The sequence below is a fragment of the Colossoma macropomum genome, unplaced genomic scaffold, assembly GCF_904425465.1.
Source record: "Colossoma macropomum unplaced genomic scaffold, Colossoma_macropomum, whole genome shotgun sequence".
Taxonomy (NCBI): Eukaryota; Metazoa; Chordata; class Actinopteri; order Characiformes; family Serrasalmidae; genus Colossoma; species Colossoma macropomum.
In genome coordinates this window covers 45,378,736-45,395,029 of record NW_023494787.1, presented here as the reverse complement: position 1 = coordinate 45,395,029, position 16,294 = coordinate 45,378,736, and the positions used below count along the sequence as shown (strand labels likewise).

General features: G+C 39.7%; 1 protein-coding gene across 1 annotated transcript in view; it reads left to right on the top strand.

Annotated features, from left to right (window-relative positions):
• The first annotated feature begins 2,705 nt into the window (after positions 1-2,705).
• itgb8 (integrin, beta 8) overlaps positions 2,706-16,294 on the top strand; it is a 39,390-nt gene continuing 25,801 nt past the window's right edge. The window contains exons 1-4 of the mRNA XM_036567553.1: positions 2,706-3,127; positions 5,089-5,174; positions 8,909-9,080; positions 11,626-11,872. Coding sequence (XP_036423446.1) covers positions 3,037-3,127; positions 5,089-5,174; positions 8,909-9,080; positions 11,626-11,872 — 596 coding nt within the window. The 5' untranslated portion in view covers positions 2,706-3,036. The remainder of the gene's footprint in view (positions 3,128-5,088; positions 5,175-8,908; positions 9,081-11,625; positions 11,873-16,294) is intronic.

Here is a 16,294-nt window from a genome sequence, read left to right as displayed (position 1 = left end):
GTTTTAAGGTCCAGTTGTGTACCTTAAATAAGTTTTTCCAGGTGAAAAGTTCATATTTGTACCTTTTCATAACCAAATGTTTTAAAGCAGAACAATAAAATAAAAGCCTGGAGACGAGACGGGGTGTGTGGAGTCAGTACAGCTTAGAAAATATAATTTTAATGGATTATGGTACAATTATGAAAACATCCCTGACTAATGGTTCTGAGACGTACCCTTGAGGGTCCAACCCCAGTGACAACAGGGGCACTGCCCCAGTGACTGTTTAGTACCTTTTTATTTGAGAGTGTAGTAGCTCCTGTAGAACGACTGCATCCACAATTAACATGCTACTGAAGAGACGACATGCCGGCCTCCTGCTATCACAACTCAAAATACTATTGCAAGCTTTTACACGGTAATCCAGCATGCTTGATATCTGATATAACAAAAAGATTGTAATGTTTATGCAAAGAAGACCCAAATTTGAAACATTTCCCCTTTAGCCAGCTTTCTTGCTTTATTTTGTCCATTGCAAACAGTTAGTTGTACATACTAGACCAGGGGTTGGCAACATGCGGTTCCAGAGCCAAATGTGGCCCTTTTACTGCCCTGTTGTGGCTCCACAGCAGAATTAGATTTCTAAGCAAAAATAAAATAATCCTCCTTCGCAGTAAAATAAAGCTCTGCTGATCATTCAACACAGTTTTAACAATAAATGGTCTTAAATGTTGGAGTTAATGTATAACTGCTAATTCACCCTTAAACCCTGTAGACTGACGTGCAGACAGCTGGTCACCATATCAACGCAGGAAACAATCTCACCAAGTAGCTAACGAAAGGCAAAGAGAGATTTAAGACGAACCTCGATAATTTGGAGATGAACTGACTTATTTGTGTTTATAATCACTCCAGCTGGTTTCCTGATATGTTTAATCTGCAATGAGAAACTGTCAAACACTAAAAAGTCACAAAGCTGAGGTCAGCTTCTCATTCCCCAGCTTCTTGTTCAAATTTTCCCATTCCACCTTAAATGGTGTAGGAGTTACATTCTGCGAACTCAGGCACTATTTAAGGTGGAATGGGAAAAGTTGAACAAGAAGCTGGTGAATGAGAAGCGACTTCAAAGAAGACTTCAACTTCTTTGTAAAAAAATCGCTGAGAGACATTTCACAAGAAACTACTTCACTTTTGCAGAAAGGTTTCCTGCCAGAGATGTTAGAAAAGCAACTATAGCTGAGCTAAAGCTTAAAGCAGAGCAAAGTAAGTCTGCGTTTTTGTCTATATTACATTTTTTAGCCTATACTAGTACATTAGCACACACTGAGACATATTTACAGCCAAAATGGTAAAACATTAATAAAATGGACATAAAATGTGGCTCCCAAGGTGGTTTGCTTTTTGTTGAGAGGACAAAATGGCTCATCTTAACGTTTGGGTTGCCAACCCCTGTACTACAGTATACTCTCCATAATTGAAAGAGAGGGTGTGCAATGTATGTAGGCACGTTCTATGTCAGGCTCAGTTCAGGTAGACAACCTCTGTTGCTATTGTGATGCTACACAGCCGCATCCATACAACAATAAAGCAACTTTTGAAAACCAATATTAGCTTATATTTTTTCTAGTCATCCAAAATCCACTTAGAACATTTGTGTGGGTTTGTGTATGTTTTTACATGACCATTTCCAACCTCCTATTACCCCTTAAACTTAAAACGTTTTTTTTGTTACTGTGCCTTTAAGACTGATATATGACTGCTGTCGGAAACAAAATCTCATTTTTCAGTTTTTAATTTGAAAATGTCTGTTGCCTTTTACGTTGTGTGTAAATGACATGATACATGGACTGAAGGAAAGGGCCCCAAATGACTTAGAAAAAAAGTCTGGTTCCATTGACTTACATTAAAAATAAAGTAGGTTTTTTCTTCCTCCTGTAAAGTTACCATTTTGGAGATACAAGGTTTTGTTCCGACTGCAGCAAAATATAAATGAGCTCTGTTCTGATAGGCTGCCCCGTGTTGCGCCTCAGAAACTCCCCTTAAACTTCAGTGTGAGTGGGCGGGGCTAAACACCTGTAGGCTAGATATGCGGATGTGTTTTGTGACATCACAACAAAGCCATTGAAAAGTGGGCCGTTTTGCTTTAATGGTGTTTACGCACTACACCACACTCTTTCATTCCAACATTAAATGAAACGAGGAAATTTCAGTCTTCTGTGGTATCTGCCCTTTAATGTGCCCTCACTTACATGGACAAAGGTGGACCTTTTATGAGGTCCGCTGAACTTGTGTTTATGAATTCTTTCATGCTACGTTTCCCAAATGTTCCCAGCAGCTGCGCTTTGTTCTAATGAGGCTCTGGAGCAGACTGTTACAAGCCTGGCTTGCATTAGAGTCTAAACCAGGCGACTCCACGGTGTTGTTAACCGTCGAGGAAGTTTTTTTTTAGCGAATGGAAGTGGAAATAAGTCAGTCTATGCACACCTACACACCGTTTCAGTCACAAAAGACGAAGGAACGACGTATGTGAGGTAAAAAAGAGAAAGAGAGAGAGAGAGAAAAGTCCCATATCGTGTCCCCCCGCCTACTCGCTGAGCTCAGCACTCTGCACGGTAGTCTCTCCTCCTCGGCTCCCCCCTCCTTTCAGCCTGAATAAAGGCGGGCCGGCCACATCGCGCTGGCTCACACAAACCGAACCGATGCGTCCGCAGGCCGGACCGTCACTGGAGAACTCTACCGACAGTTCCGGTCACTGGAGCCTGCTGATGGCCGTGAGGAAGCCCGGCCATGGCCGCCCCACCTGCGCCCCGCAGCGCGCATGCTTTCGTCCGGCCCAAGCAAAGGAGATTTCGGTGCTGGGGGGGTTTGCAGTGATAATCTGATTTCTTTTCTTTTTTTTCGGTCGGGTTTGTGTGCGCGTGTGTGTGTGTGAGAGATGTGTGTGATGTGAAGGCGGCGGGATTTAAGCTCTCTTTTGTTCGGGAGAGCGCGGACGTGACGAACTCTTGGCGTTCACGAGCTACCTGGTCTTCTTCTTCTGTGAACCTCGATGCTGCTATGACGTCCTGGCTGCGTAAGAAGTGCAGCATAACCCTCCGGAGCGTGCTGGTCATCCTCACTGCGTCAGCCGTTGCGTCCTATCATTCGGGTGAGTGTGACGAGGGGACTGCACTGCTGAAGCTAACGCTTGCTTGATCCTGGTGGTCCATGTTGATGCTCATCAATTAAAGGGCAGATATGAGCTTGAATTGGTTGCTGTACTTGTCTCACAGAATGCAGACTGCTGGACTGCTGTGCATTTCTGCTGGACAGTGTGATTGATTTGAGGCTATAGCTTGTGCCCCCATTAGAGATGGCACCACTTTTTCTATTGCTGATATTAATGCAACCAGACTGCCAGAGGGCACACCAGGGCATAGTGCTGGGCAATGGGACGATATTTATCGTTATCGTCATATATCACATCACAGCATGCCTTTTTCTGAGCACACTGTAGATGTCGTCAGTACTACACTGACCAGCTACATGTTTTATTACAAATAGAGCATAATTAGGCAGGTTTAACTGGATGTAGCCCAGTGCAGTGTGTGAAACATTCAATAAAGTCATAGTTTTTGGTAACATGTTTTGTTTAAAATGTGACCCTACTTGTTTTTTTTTCTGTTGGCCCCAATTTATCAGAAAAAAGAAATATTGAGAAAATTTTCTTATGATATATTTTTGCCATTTTGCCCACTGGGAGCAGTGGAGCAAGTGCCCTAAAGTCTTTATTGGACCCATCAGATAGATACTAACACCTATGGCTTGTGGATTAACACCAGCTTCCATCAACACTACACAGACGACCCTGACATCCTTCTTATTCTTTACGTATCCATGGTTACCGTTTCCAAAGGGATCCTTCACAACCTGCAGCGCCATATGATTATTGTTATTTATAGCTCTAAAATCACTCAAATAATATATTCAACTGTGCATTTGATCAGAACTTGGATAGCACGTTGCACTGCAAAGGTTCTCAGGAATCCATGACACCTTATTTAAGCAGCGACATTTCAGACAGCTAAATATGACTCAATATGGCTAAATATGATAGGCTAACATTAGATGCTAGCTGTTGGAGTGCTGTGCCTTACAGTAGTAAGTCAAATCATCACTTTCATTTATTGAAAATTTTTTGCACTGGGGCCCGTATTGATCCTAGTTACATCACTGCCAATATCGATATTGAAACCTCGAGTATCGGCTGGTACCGATACCCACCTATATTTTTTTCCTTATGAAACTACTAAGCTTCAAAATGAGCTCATTTTTAATTGAAGCACTTCAAGATGAACATCTGAAAGTAGGTTACTCAAACGCGTACAATGCATATGGTTGTGTGCAAAAGTTTTGGCACCTCTGTGCACATACATATTTTTTCTGTGAACATTGTTAACACTTCCTCAGAGAATACACTTCTGCACATTCAAATGCACAATTAACAATTACTCTTTATTAGCTGAATGTAACCTAGTGGGAAAAACAAAACATAAAATGTGGCCTGTGCAAAAGTTATGGCATGCTTTGTTTTTTGTTTTTTTTACTTTTGTGCTAAATTATGCACTAAAACTTGTAGAGAAACCTGTAGACGAACTTTTTTCACTTCAACAAAACGTAATGTGACCAGGTGTGTTCAAACCTTTGCAGATGACTATAGCTGAAAACATGACATCACACGATGTGAGTGAGTGTTTCATTCTCAGTTTCATTCTACCCCCCAATTTCCAGCGTTTTCTGCTGATGTCAGCCTGATAATCATCTCATTAATCTCAATATGCCATCTATACTCTCCATTCCTGCTTATTGCTTTCCATTACAGCTACAATGATCTGATGCTTTAGCCTGAGCATAACAGGTGCAAGTGTTAACAACAGCTTCCATTCCTCCTCACTGAACTGTGTGCTTTGACCTCCTGAAACCCAGTGTGCCAGGCCGTTTCTCAGGAGGGGGGCATGCGTAATGTTTTTTGGAAACCACAGCAGCTGGAGAAGGGTTCAGAAAAGAAAAGTGACGCTTGCTCCTTATTCATGTGTAAATTGTGTCGCTCTATGTTTCCTTACGCCACAGTGGAGAAGCGTTGTGCGTCACCCTTCGTCTCGACGTGCGGAGAATGCCTGAGCCGTGGCCCGGAATGCGCCTGGTGCTTTCAGAAGGTAATGTGAAGGCTTTGCCGTCAGTTGTTGTTGCATTGTGTTTTGGTGCACAGAGCTCCTGATTATCAAACAGGCTGGGTGTGTTTAGTCTGATTTGCAACGACCCTGAGGAGTCTTGCTGCCCCTAGCCCCCCTCCCTTCCAGCGTTACGCCCATTGGTCCCCTGGTCTCCTGGTCTCCTACATCCACAGGGCCCCTTTAAGCTCCAGCACCCTCTTAAACAAGCTGCTTAGAGCTGGAGTGGCTGTGGGAACCTATAAAACCTCAGGCTGAGAGGTCTACAAACAGAGGCTGCAAAGTCAGGTGCTTTCCCAGCCCACACACAGACCATGACTGCCCTCTTATCTCAAGCTGGGAGATGGGGCTTCACGCTTTGACAGATATTTTGACCTCTTGAGAAGGCCCATGACGAAAGACATACTTCTCTCAGTTCAGAAAGCCAGATGGAGTTTAAGTGGTATGTTTTCTCACTTATTTTTAGTAACCTTTCTACTCCTACACACATCCACTGAATCGATAAAAGAGCTGTTATTTCTTTAATGGAAAGTTTTTGGCAGTGTTTTCCATCATCTATATGTCTGTGTTTTCAAAGAGGGTCATATGTCTTTAAAGTCTGTGCCCATTAATTACATCACTCAGATGATTGTGAAGCAATGCTTTCCCCCCTTTTTATCCACATTTCCAGTTAATCCTCAGTGTTTACATGGCAAATTGTCACTGTTTACATGGCAACATTGAACAGGTCCTTTGTGATCAGTATACACTTCTTCATGTAAATAGACCAAGTGTATGTCCAAAAGTTTGTAGACACCTGATTATCCATTGTTCCTTTGATATTAAGGGTATTAATAGGGAGTTTGTCCTCCACTGCTGTGAAGGCTTTACAGTAGATGTTGGAACATTGCTATGAGGATTTGATTAGTGCACTAGTGAACAGTAATTAGGTCAGGTACTGATGGTGGATGATTAGGATCACAAATATCACTCCAACTCATCCCAGAGATGTTAGGTGGAGCTCCATCACTCCAGAGAACCCAGTTCCACTTCTCCACAGCCCAGTGCTGGTGGGCTTGACACCACTTTCGCTGATGCTTGGCATTGAGCACGGTGACTTTAGGCTCATGTGCAGCTGCTCCAAAGCATCCTATTCTATAGGCAATGCTTTTCTTTGGAGATTATACACGCAAAGTGTGTCAGTGATAGGTGCACCTTAAAATAGTTGAATTCATGTATAGAAAATGGTGTGATAAAGAATGTCTATGCATACGGAGCCCCGCTGTTTACATCCCTTCTTATTAACAATAATGTGTGGCCACAACTTAGTAAGGCAAGAGAACGGGTTCCTAATGTATGGCCTCAGCTTAATAATGACTAGCAGCAAGATTTTTAAGTTGGGGCCACAACTTAGTATGGCAAGACAGTAAAGTTGTAGCCACAGCTTACTAAGGCCTGGGAGCAAGATAATTAAGTTGTAATAGTTAAATTGTGACCACTTAACTACTTAACTCAACTATCTTGTTCCCAAACCTTAGTTACTAATGGCAATAACTATCGCATTCTCAAAGCTTACAAAGTCATGGCCACAAATTAATTATCTTGTTTTCATGCCTTACTAAGCTGTGGCCGGGGCTTAACTATCTCGTTCCCACACCTTACTAGGTCAGGGCCACAACTTGACAAAGCCATGGCCTCAACTTACCTATCTCATTCTTATGCCTTACTAAGTTGTGGCCAGGGCTTAACTTTCTCATTCTCACACCTTACTAGGTCAGGGCCACAACTTGACCAAATCATGGCCACAACTTACCTGTCTCATTCTTATGCCTTACTAAGTTGTGGCAAGAGCTTAACTATCTTGTTCCCACATCTTACTAGGTCAGGGCCACAACTTAACCGAGTCATGGCCACAACTTACCTATCTCATTCTTATGCCTTACTAAGTTGTGGCAAGGGCTTAACTATCTTGTTCCCACATCTTACTAGGTCAGGGCCACAACTTAACCGAGTCATGGCCACAACTTACCCATCTCGTCCTCATGCCTTACTAAGTTGTGGCCAGGGCTTAATTATCTAATTCCCACATCTTACTAGGTCCGGGCCACAACTTAACAAAGTCATGTCCACAACTTAACTATCTTGTTTTAGTTATTCATTGCCACATATTAAGATTATCTTCATATGCCTTAGTAAGTTATTATTTTTAAGTTATTATAATGTCACCAGCGGGGTTTTGTGTCTGATGATTGTTTCCATAGGTGAAGTGTTTAATGTCTGACTCTGGAAAATCACTGCTTACCAATACAGAGGTCTGCCATTTTGAGGTAATTCATGGCACTTCTCTGAAGACACAACTGGCCATGAACTTATTGGGAAAGGACAGCATGTTCTGTCTCTAAGTCACTATGCAGTGTGCCAGCTGGGTCTGGTCACGTGATAATTGAGTGTTCCGCAGTTGTGTTCTGGCACACTCATCATTCCTGTCTGGCAAGTTTTGGGTTGCTTGATTCATAAACATACACACATACATATAACAGGGCGTGAGCTGACCATGACTATGTCAGATTAAAGGGTAAAGTCATGACATGAGACATACAACACTAAGAGACAAGAGCATGACTACCCAACTCTGCTCCTGGAGATCTACCGGCTTACAGAGTTTATTTCCAGACCCAATCTAACACCTGATCCAGTTACTCAAGACCTTCAGCAGAGTCTAAATATTAGAACCAAATGTGCTAGAACTAAACTTCCAGGGTAGTAGATTACCAGGAATGGGATTGAGCATCACTGGACAACTATGTGGGAGCAAAATATGAGAGATAAAAAAAATACAGTACCCCTTTTTGCTGCAGTATCAACCTCTACTCTTCTGTAAAGGCTTTGCAATAGATGTTGGAACATTGCTGTGAGGATTTGATTGAGCATTAGTGAGGTCAGGTGCTGATGTTGATTGATTCGTTCTGGAACACGGTGCTTCAGCTCATCCCAAAGGTATTGGATGGAGCTCCATCACTCCAAAAAACACAGTTCCACTGCTCTACAGACAAATATTGGAAGGTTTATACCCGTCTAGCTGATGTTTGGCATTGGAGGTCTCATTGTGACCTTTAACTTCTACAGCTGCACCACAGAATCCTATTCTAATGGCAATGCTTTCAATAGAGATTATACAGGGAGATTCACTTGAAAGAGGCCCCAAATATTCTATAATTACTCTCATTAGGATGAAGCAATCTGAACAAAACAACATGCAATGTGCTCCTCAGTATATGGAGCTTCAAACAAGCTGGGATGCCGTTGCGTCATAGTGATGTGGTAGGTGCCGGACAGCCATCGCAAGGTTTAACCTCCGTTTGCAACTTCTGGGTGCATACCCCCTTACCCCTTCATGTGTCTGGCAGAAAACGGATATCACTTCAAGCGTTGTATGTAATCAATCAATTTCAAGCAATCAATTCAATCAATTACACATACGTCACATACGTATTTTTTTGGTTCAGATTTCTTCATCCTAACGTGAGTTACAACAGAATATTCGGGGACTCTTTCGAGTGAATCTCCCTGTACAAGCTGTGTACAACTTATTGCTTGTGTCAACAATGAGTGCACCTCATTATTCAACTCAAAACTAATTACTGGGGTGTCTGAAAACTTTTGGACATACAATACATGAGGTTTTGTGATAGTAGAGATACATTCATTAATAATCCTTGACTTTTTGCCTGTCCTAACAGAGGTTTCTGGATGGAGCACATGTAAGCGAAAGATGTGATTCTGCTGCTCAGCTGCTGCTAAAAGGCTGTGGGGAGGAGTTTATAGAGAACCCCAGAGTGAAAGTGGAGGTGAACGCCACCCTGAGCAGCTCACAGGTGGCCCCCAGAGACATCTCTATCCAGCTGCGGCCAGGTAAGGAAGAGGAAACAAAGCAAACACTTCTAACATAATCAGTTTTAGTGTAAATATCTTTCAGTTCTTGCATTTATTCCAGCTGCCCTTTACATTGAGTATAGTGGGAACACTTCATGATGAATTGTCAAATTTGGGAAAACATTAGAGACCGACGTACAATGAAGTTAAAAGGATGGTCTGGCCAACATGAAAAACATAACCGTGGCTACATCTGTTGTAAACATGCCTAATCACATCCTACAGTGGTGCCGTGGTAGTTTCCAGAGTGAGATTTTCATGTTTAAAGACTAGGGAAACCTCTTTCTGATGAATCTGGGTGCAGATGGAGGAACTTATCTTTTTGCAGCTGTATAACTGAAGTAACTGTCTTTAAATCTTCATTACAATGGAAAAAAATGGATTACTCAGCTGACAGATGACATGTCGGATGAGGAGGACAACAAGCAAAAAACTAAAGCTAGCATGTTAGCTGGCTATATAGACACCTTACCTCAGTTTGGCCTCTTTTCTCTGACAGAAAGGATAAAAAGCTTGTTTCTGGTGTCCTTTTTGTTCGGAATTAAGTTAGAATTGCTGTTTTCTTAACAATTTTGTTCAACGACTGAGGTAAATGCCACACTGTAGTAACCGTCTTCAAATTTTCATTATAATGGAGAGAATGTCTTATTCATTTGACAGAAATGACTCATCAGATAAGGAGTACAACAAGCTAAATGCTAAAGTTAGCAAGGACTCTGGCTACCTAGATACATTACCTCAGTTTTGCTTCTTTTCCTTGGCTTAATGTGGAAAATACTTGTCTCTGGTGTTATTTTTGTTTGGAATTACTGTTTTTTTTACAGTTTTGTTCAACGACTGAGGTAAATGCTACATAATGCTGTATAACTGAAGCAGCTGTCTTCAGATTTTCATTACAATGGAGAAAATGGATTATTCAGTTGACAGAAATGGCTCGCCAGATGAGGAGGACAACAAGCTAAAAGCTAAAATTAGCAAGGACTCTGGCTACATAGATACATTACCTCAGTTTTGCTTCTTTTCTCTGGCTGAATGTGTGAAATACTTGACTCTGGTGACCTTTTTGTTCAGAATAAAGATGGAGTCGCTGTTTTCTTTACGATTTTGTTTGAGAAGCCAAGTAAGAGTTACGTTACTAAGGCTTATTAGCATGGTTGTATTTATTAACCAGCAGATTAGGGGTTAGCAGTCAGGATTGTTTGACACCAAAGGGATCCTCAATGGTTGTATGATGTATTTGTGTAATGCCTGCTGGGTATTATAGTGAGACAGCACTGATGAATGGAATCATTCTTTCTTCTATAAAGTTACAATTTGGGTCATCAGAGGTTTTGTCACTAGAGCAGCCGATGGTATTAGGCTTCTCTTGATCTGTGTCCAAAATTAACAGTGGTGGATGAAGTACACAAATCATGTACTTGAGTTAAAGTAGAGATACCAAAGGTAAAATATTACTCCAGTAAAAGCAGAAGTCCTCCCTTTAGACCTCCACTTGAGTAAAAGATCAAAAGTATTTGCCTTCAAATGTACTTAAGTATTGAAAGTAAAAGTACTAAAAGATTAATTATGACTCTATGACTAATGTCCTATTACTGTTTTAGTAACAAGACAATTGTTTCATTAACTCATTTTAGGTGAGAATACTCCAGTGTCACTCTTGGTGAACCAGTCTTTTAATAGAATGTCATTAATTAGTGATGCTGATGTCTATTAAAATTATCATAAACAGAAAACACTGAAGGCAAACAGTTTCCATTAGGTAGAACCAAGAGGCTCTGAAATCACCTTTTGTGAACAAGCAAAGTTTCAGTTTAAGATTTATTTGCAACTTAGTTACAAGTTTGAGTTTAATAAAAACTTGCTTTAAATTCAGATTCACAAATGAGTTTTCCTTTACTAAACTGCATCTGTAGGTTTCTGTTCATAAACATGAACTAGCAAAAACAAATGTATAAATAAATAAATATGAAATATGTGTTATGTATAATGAAAGTGTATAAATTCAGAAAAAAGACACGCCAGTCACAACTGCATATGTGTACATATTTCTATATTGTGGTCTATTTACACAAAGTTAGCTTAGTTCCATCATTTATGTTGAATAGACACTTCCAAAATTTTACGCTGCTGCACTGACGTTGAACCGTATGCTTGCACTGGGTCGGTATGTCCAACAGGTCAAAACAAGCTCAAAACAAAGTGCGCGCTGTGCCCTGATTGGTGTTCTTGCTTTGCGCTTCTTTCGTTTTGACATGCTACATTTTTATACACACATAAGCCAAAAGGAACAACAGATTTTCCATAATATGTAGTGTAGTGTAGTAAAAATGTGACTTTGAAATGTAGTGGAGTGAAAGTAAAAAGTCACCCAAAATGGAAAAAGTTCAGTAAAGTACAGATACACAAAAAAACTACTTAAGTATAGTAACGAATTACATTTACTTCGTTACTGTCCTAAACTAAGATTAGACTTTTTTAGTTTCCTTTGATAAGTGGCTGGTAATGATGTCATTTCCTGTCTCAGGCAGTGAGGCAAGCTTCATTGTGGAGGTGAAGCAGTTGGAGCGCTATCCTGTGGACCTGTACTACCTGGTGGACGTCTCGGCCTCCATGCAGGACAACCTGGACCGCCTGAAGACTGTTGGAGTGACGCTTTCTCACCGCATGAGGGAGCATTCCAGCGACTTTCGAGTGGGGTTCGGGTCATTCGTGGACAAGCCGGTCTCACCCTACATTGATGTGCACCCTTCTAAAATCATTAACCCTTGCAGGTAAGCCATTGTATGCCATTATGTGAAATCCTTTCAAGATTGTTCACTCTAAAAAGTACGTATAAATACACAGATTAAACAAAGTCTTGAGTAAAATGTTCAGTCATACGTTCCTTGTGGGCAGGACTTGATCTTGTGTCTGAAGACAGACCCATACAGTCACGAATGTTAGCTATGGTGGCATCAAACAACAAATACGATAAAGTAAATCTTTATTTTCTGTAGTTTGTCATGATTAATCACACTTTAAACTGGCATATCTCACATTTTTCTAGTATTTTTCGATTTCGCTTGATGTTCACTTACAATGTTTGTGTGAATTCCAAAAAGAATTCGAAATTCATTTTACATGACCATTTTCAAACCTCTCTCTTTAATAGGGGGCTGATTAAACAGGCTGTTTTTGTTACTGTACCTTTAAGACTGATATATGTAAATACAGCAGGGTTAATTGGCTGCTCTGTATTGTGCCTCATTCCAAAAAGCAGTCTAGGCTGAAACACTCCTTATAACTTCAATGTGAACTGCTGTAGGGTGAATAGGCAGATGTATGAAATCACCAAAACAAAGGATGTTTTTACAGTTTAATTTTCTATATATGGACTGTGTGGAACATACATTCAAAACCTTGAACGTATGTTTTGAAACTATAGTTTGTGCAATTGTATCAAATTCACTCATAATTGCTTAATGTAATTATCAATGCATAATTTGTAATTTTCCCATTTAACAAATGTTGATTTAAAAGCACATATTATTGACATATTTTTAGGGATGCCCAATGATATTAGAATCATCCTCATATCAGCAAAATAAAAAGCAGAATTTTCAGCACAGATGTTTAGATTTAACCAATATTTCAAACTAATGTTTTGTGCTGTATTTATTACACTCTGGAAGAGCAGAATGTGCAGCACTGGGCTACTCCACTAAAATGTCTGCATTTCATTCATGTAACTGCATTAGTAGCCCTGTAATGCTAATCAGGTGAATCAAGACCCAAATTCTACGTCATAAGTGTTACTTGTACTTAAGTGTTACTTAAGTGTTACTTTATAGGCATCAGCAGATACGTACATGAAAACTATCAAATGGCAGCATCCCATTTCCCATAACAATGCATCCATAGTTTTAATTCATGCCTTTGAACTCAAGATTTGCTGCAATGTCTGTGTTAAAAAATGAACAGTTCTTTAAGCTTAGACAGTTAAAACCTACTATAGAATTGGTTAAATGGAAACAAATGCAACATGCAGTTCTTTATTTTGTTGTTATAAAGGTGAAGTGACCTTTCCTATGAAAAGAGTTTATCTTCATCTGTGTTTTCCAAATAACCTGGAAAGCAGACATAGATATGTTGTTTTCCTTATAAAAGAGAAGTTCTTGAGAAAACGAAAGGATTAAGATGCAGATGCAAGGTGAGCCAAGGTTCTTTCCCCCACCCTCAGTATACAGGGGTGTGATTGGTTAGCTTTAAACAAAGACAGCCTTTTTGTGTACTAAGCTAGAAATCTGTCTCACTTCTGATGGAAGTGAGGCAGAGTGAGGTGGTCATTGATCTCACAGTAACCATGTGTGTGTCCTCACATTATGTGTGGTCTAACCTTGGTATTATAGATAGATATATTAGTAATACTCTTCTGTTAGTTCTGTCAATACCATTTTTTGCTGCTGTCTTCATTTGTCCCTGTGCATAGACAAGCCAATTGCATTCAGTGCTGGATTTTGACCATTGTGACAAGGTAGTGGGCGATAAACCAGTTTGTCTGGTATACCAGTTTCAGTTCTTTTTAAGGTAATACCAGTATGCAAGTAAATGCATATGATGTGAAGTACAAACAGTGCAACATGCGCTGATCCCCACTTCTTGTGTAGTGAGTTGCAGCTAGTCCAGTTTATGGTCAAAGGAGCACACATCAGATTATAGTGAGTTAATGAGTTAACAGGGAAAAGAAAGTGGAAGGAAAAGCCAGTCTCTTGGGGTGAGCTATTAGCTGTTATCTTAGCATGGAGACTAGCCGGCTTTCCGTATGCATCACCTATAGCACTCCCCACTCCTCAAAACTGATGGTGTGAATGGCTTATAATATTTACTAAATTCCAGCAGTGTCTGACAGTCGTACATTCAAGCTTGAGTGTAACAGAGGTGCATATGAGACAAATGGCTTTCAAACGTGAAACACCATTCCGAATAGTTTTTGCTACACTTTTGCCTGTTAGAAAGTAGTATTAACATCTGTTCAAATATTTTTAATTTCTGTTTTTAATATTTTGCCCGATAAAAACATTTTAGATTTACTTTGGCCGTTAAATATGGTTCTTTTTAAAGGTGAAGAGACATCCAGAATAATACAATAAAAGCTTTATGTAAGCATCCAAATTGCTTTTATTTGAAAAAATATACATAAATACTGCTAATGTGACATGAATTATTAACATTCTGAGCCATTTAACCTCTTAAAATCCCTACTTTTTCTACACCCCAAGGCTTATTGTTCAGTAACTACATGGAAAACAATGCAAACTGATTAAGTAACTCCAAGGCATTTAAGGAGTGAGATCATTATGAATAAGCCTGTTAACAGTTTAGGTCCAGTACTCCTGTTATTAAGTGGAATTAGAGACACATTGGTTATATATAACTTAAGTACAAGTAGAAATGCTCTAAATGAGTTGAAGCATGAAAGTTTGCTTTTAAGTGTACTTAAGTAAATGTAAATGTAGGTTATTCTGGCTATTTTATATACAATATTTTGATGAACAAACAGAGATAAAAAAAAAGAAACAGGCGAATGCTCCAGTTTATTAAAAACCGGTATTAATCAGAAACAAATTACATTTGCATATTTCAAAATAACAGTACTGCTTTTGTTGCTTATGCATCCTGGGAAAGATCAATGGTCAGTTCACAAAATAGTGCTTTCCCAGCACAAATGAAGCACAACACCATAGAAAAGAGCAGACACCCACACAGCACAGCCATAGCTAGCTTTCTATGTTCTGTATGGGTGCAACAGGTCAAGCAGATCATTCAGCTGACCATTCTCTCGCTGTTTCTCAGCTATTGAGCAACTAAGGCAATGAAATCCCTATAGATGACGATTTAGCTTGTGGAATTCTTAGTTCTTTCGATCTAACCTTGGATACATCCAAATTTTCAGAAAGGAGTAGACAAAAAGATGTCCAGTGTGCATTTGAAGACTGCATACAAAACACTGAAATATTGTGGCAGCCTAAAAGGATAAAGATGAAATGCACAGATATCAGTCAGAAAAGGAGTAGCCTCATTGTACAGCAGTTAGCTAATCTAGCCTTAGAACGGTTGTGCCTGTGTTGTGTGATTTTTGAGGGGTGACGTGGCCTTGCACACTGTTTAATCCACATCCTACACCTCTCCTCTTGCGTCTTCAGTTCAGGAAATGGTTCATATTTCACTCGGCCCTCCAAACTCTTAGAATATCAGCAGGCACACCATTTAAAAACCTCCCACACACCATCGCCATATTGTTAAAGAGGATTTTTTCATAATTTCTGAATAACTAAATTGCTAAGATGCAAACAAAGTCATTCAGAGTGTTCTGAAGTGAAATGCTCTGCTCTAGAGAAACTTTGAGTCAGAATCATTCACAGTGGTGGTGATGGGATCCAGACTTCCTCCTCTGAAAGTTTCCTCACAAAAAATTATCATCAAATGAAATGTTTACTAATGCAATGCCTGATGTGTAAATGATAGTTTTGCTATTAGGTTTTGGCTTAAAACATATTGTTTTTACATTTTTTGTGTGTGTGTGGGGTGTTGTAAGGCAAAATGGTAGCCAAAGAAAATGCATTTCTTTCAGATTAAACACTATTTTATTTTTTATATCATCAACATTACTTCAAAATCAGCAGATGCGTGTAGATTCACTGGTCATTAAATGAAACAGCTGTGTTTGTGTTGTAGACATTGTGACTTCTGGTTTCTATCACCACCACTGTAAAGAAATCAGTGTCGGTCAGTTTATCTACTGAACCATTTCACATCAAACCACTGAAAATGAAGAAATTTGGAAGAATCGATGGAATTCTCCTTTAAATCTTGAGGTTCCCAGACCTAGTTACGGTTGCTAATGTGTGATTAGACGATTTTGGCGAGAGGTTTAGTAAAAGGTGTTATGATTGGTTTGCTTCAGTTTGAAAGTGCATTATATTTTTTGGATATTTAAAAAAATCCAGTTTCACTCATTTTAGAGCAGGGGTGTCAAACTCAACCAATAAAAACGCCATATTAAAAAACCTCAATAAACTTGTGGGCCAGAGAACAACTATGGTTTATTTCATTTTTAATGAACATTTTGCTTTAAACTGAACATTGTTTATTCAAAATACGCAAAAACTTCAACAGTAAAATATGGGCACTTGTATTAGACCTTGAAATATTAC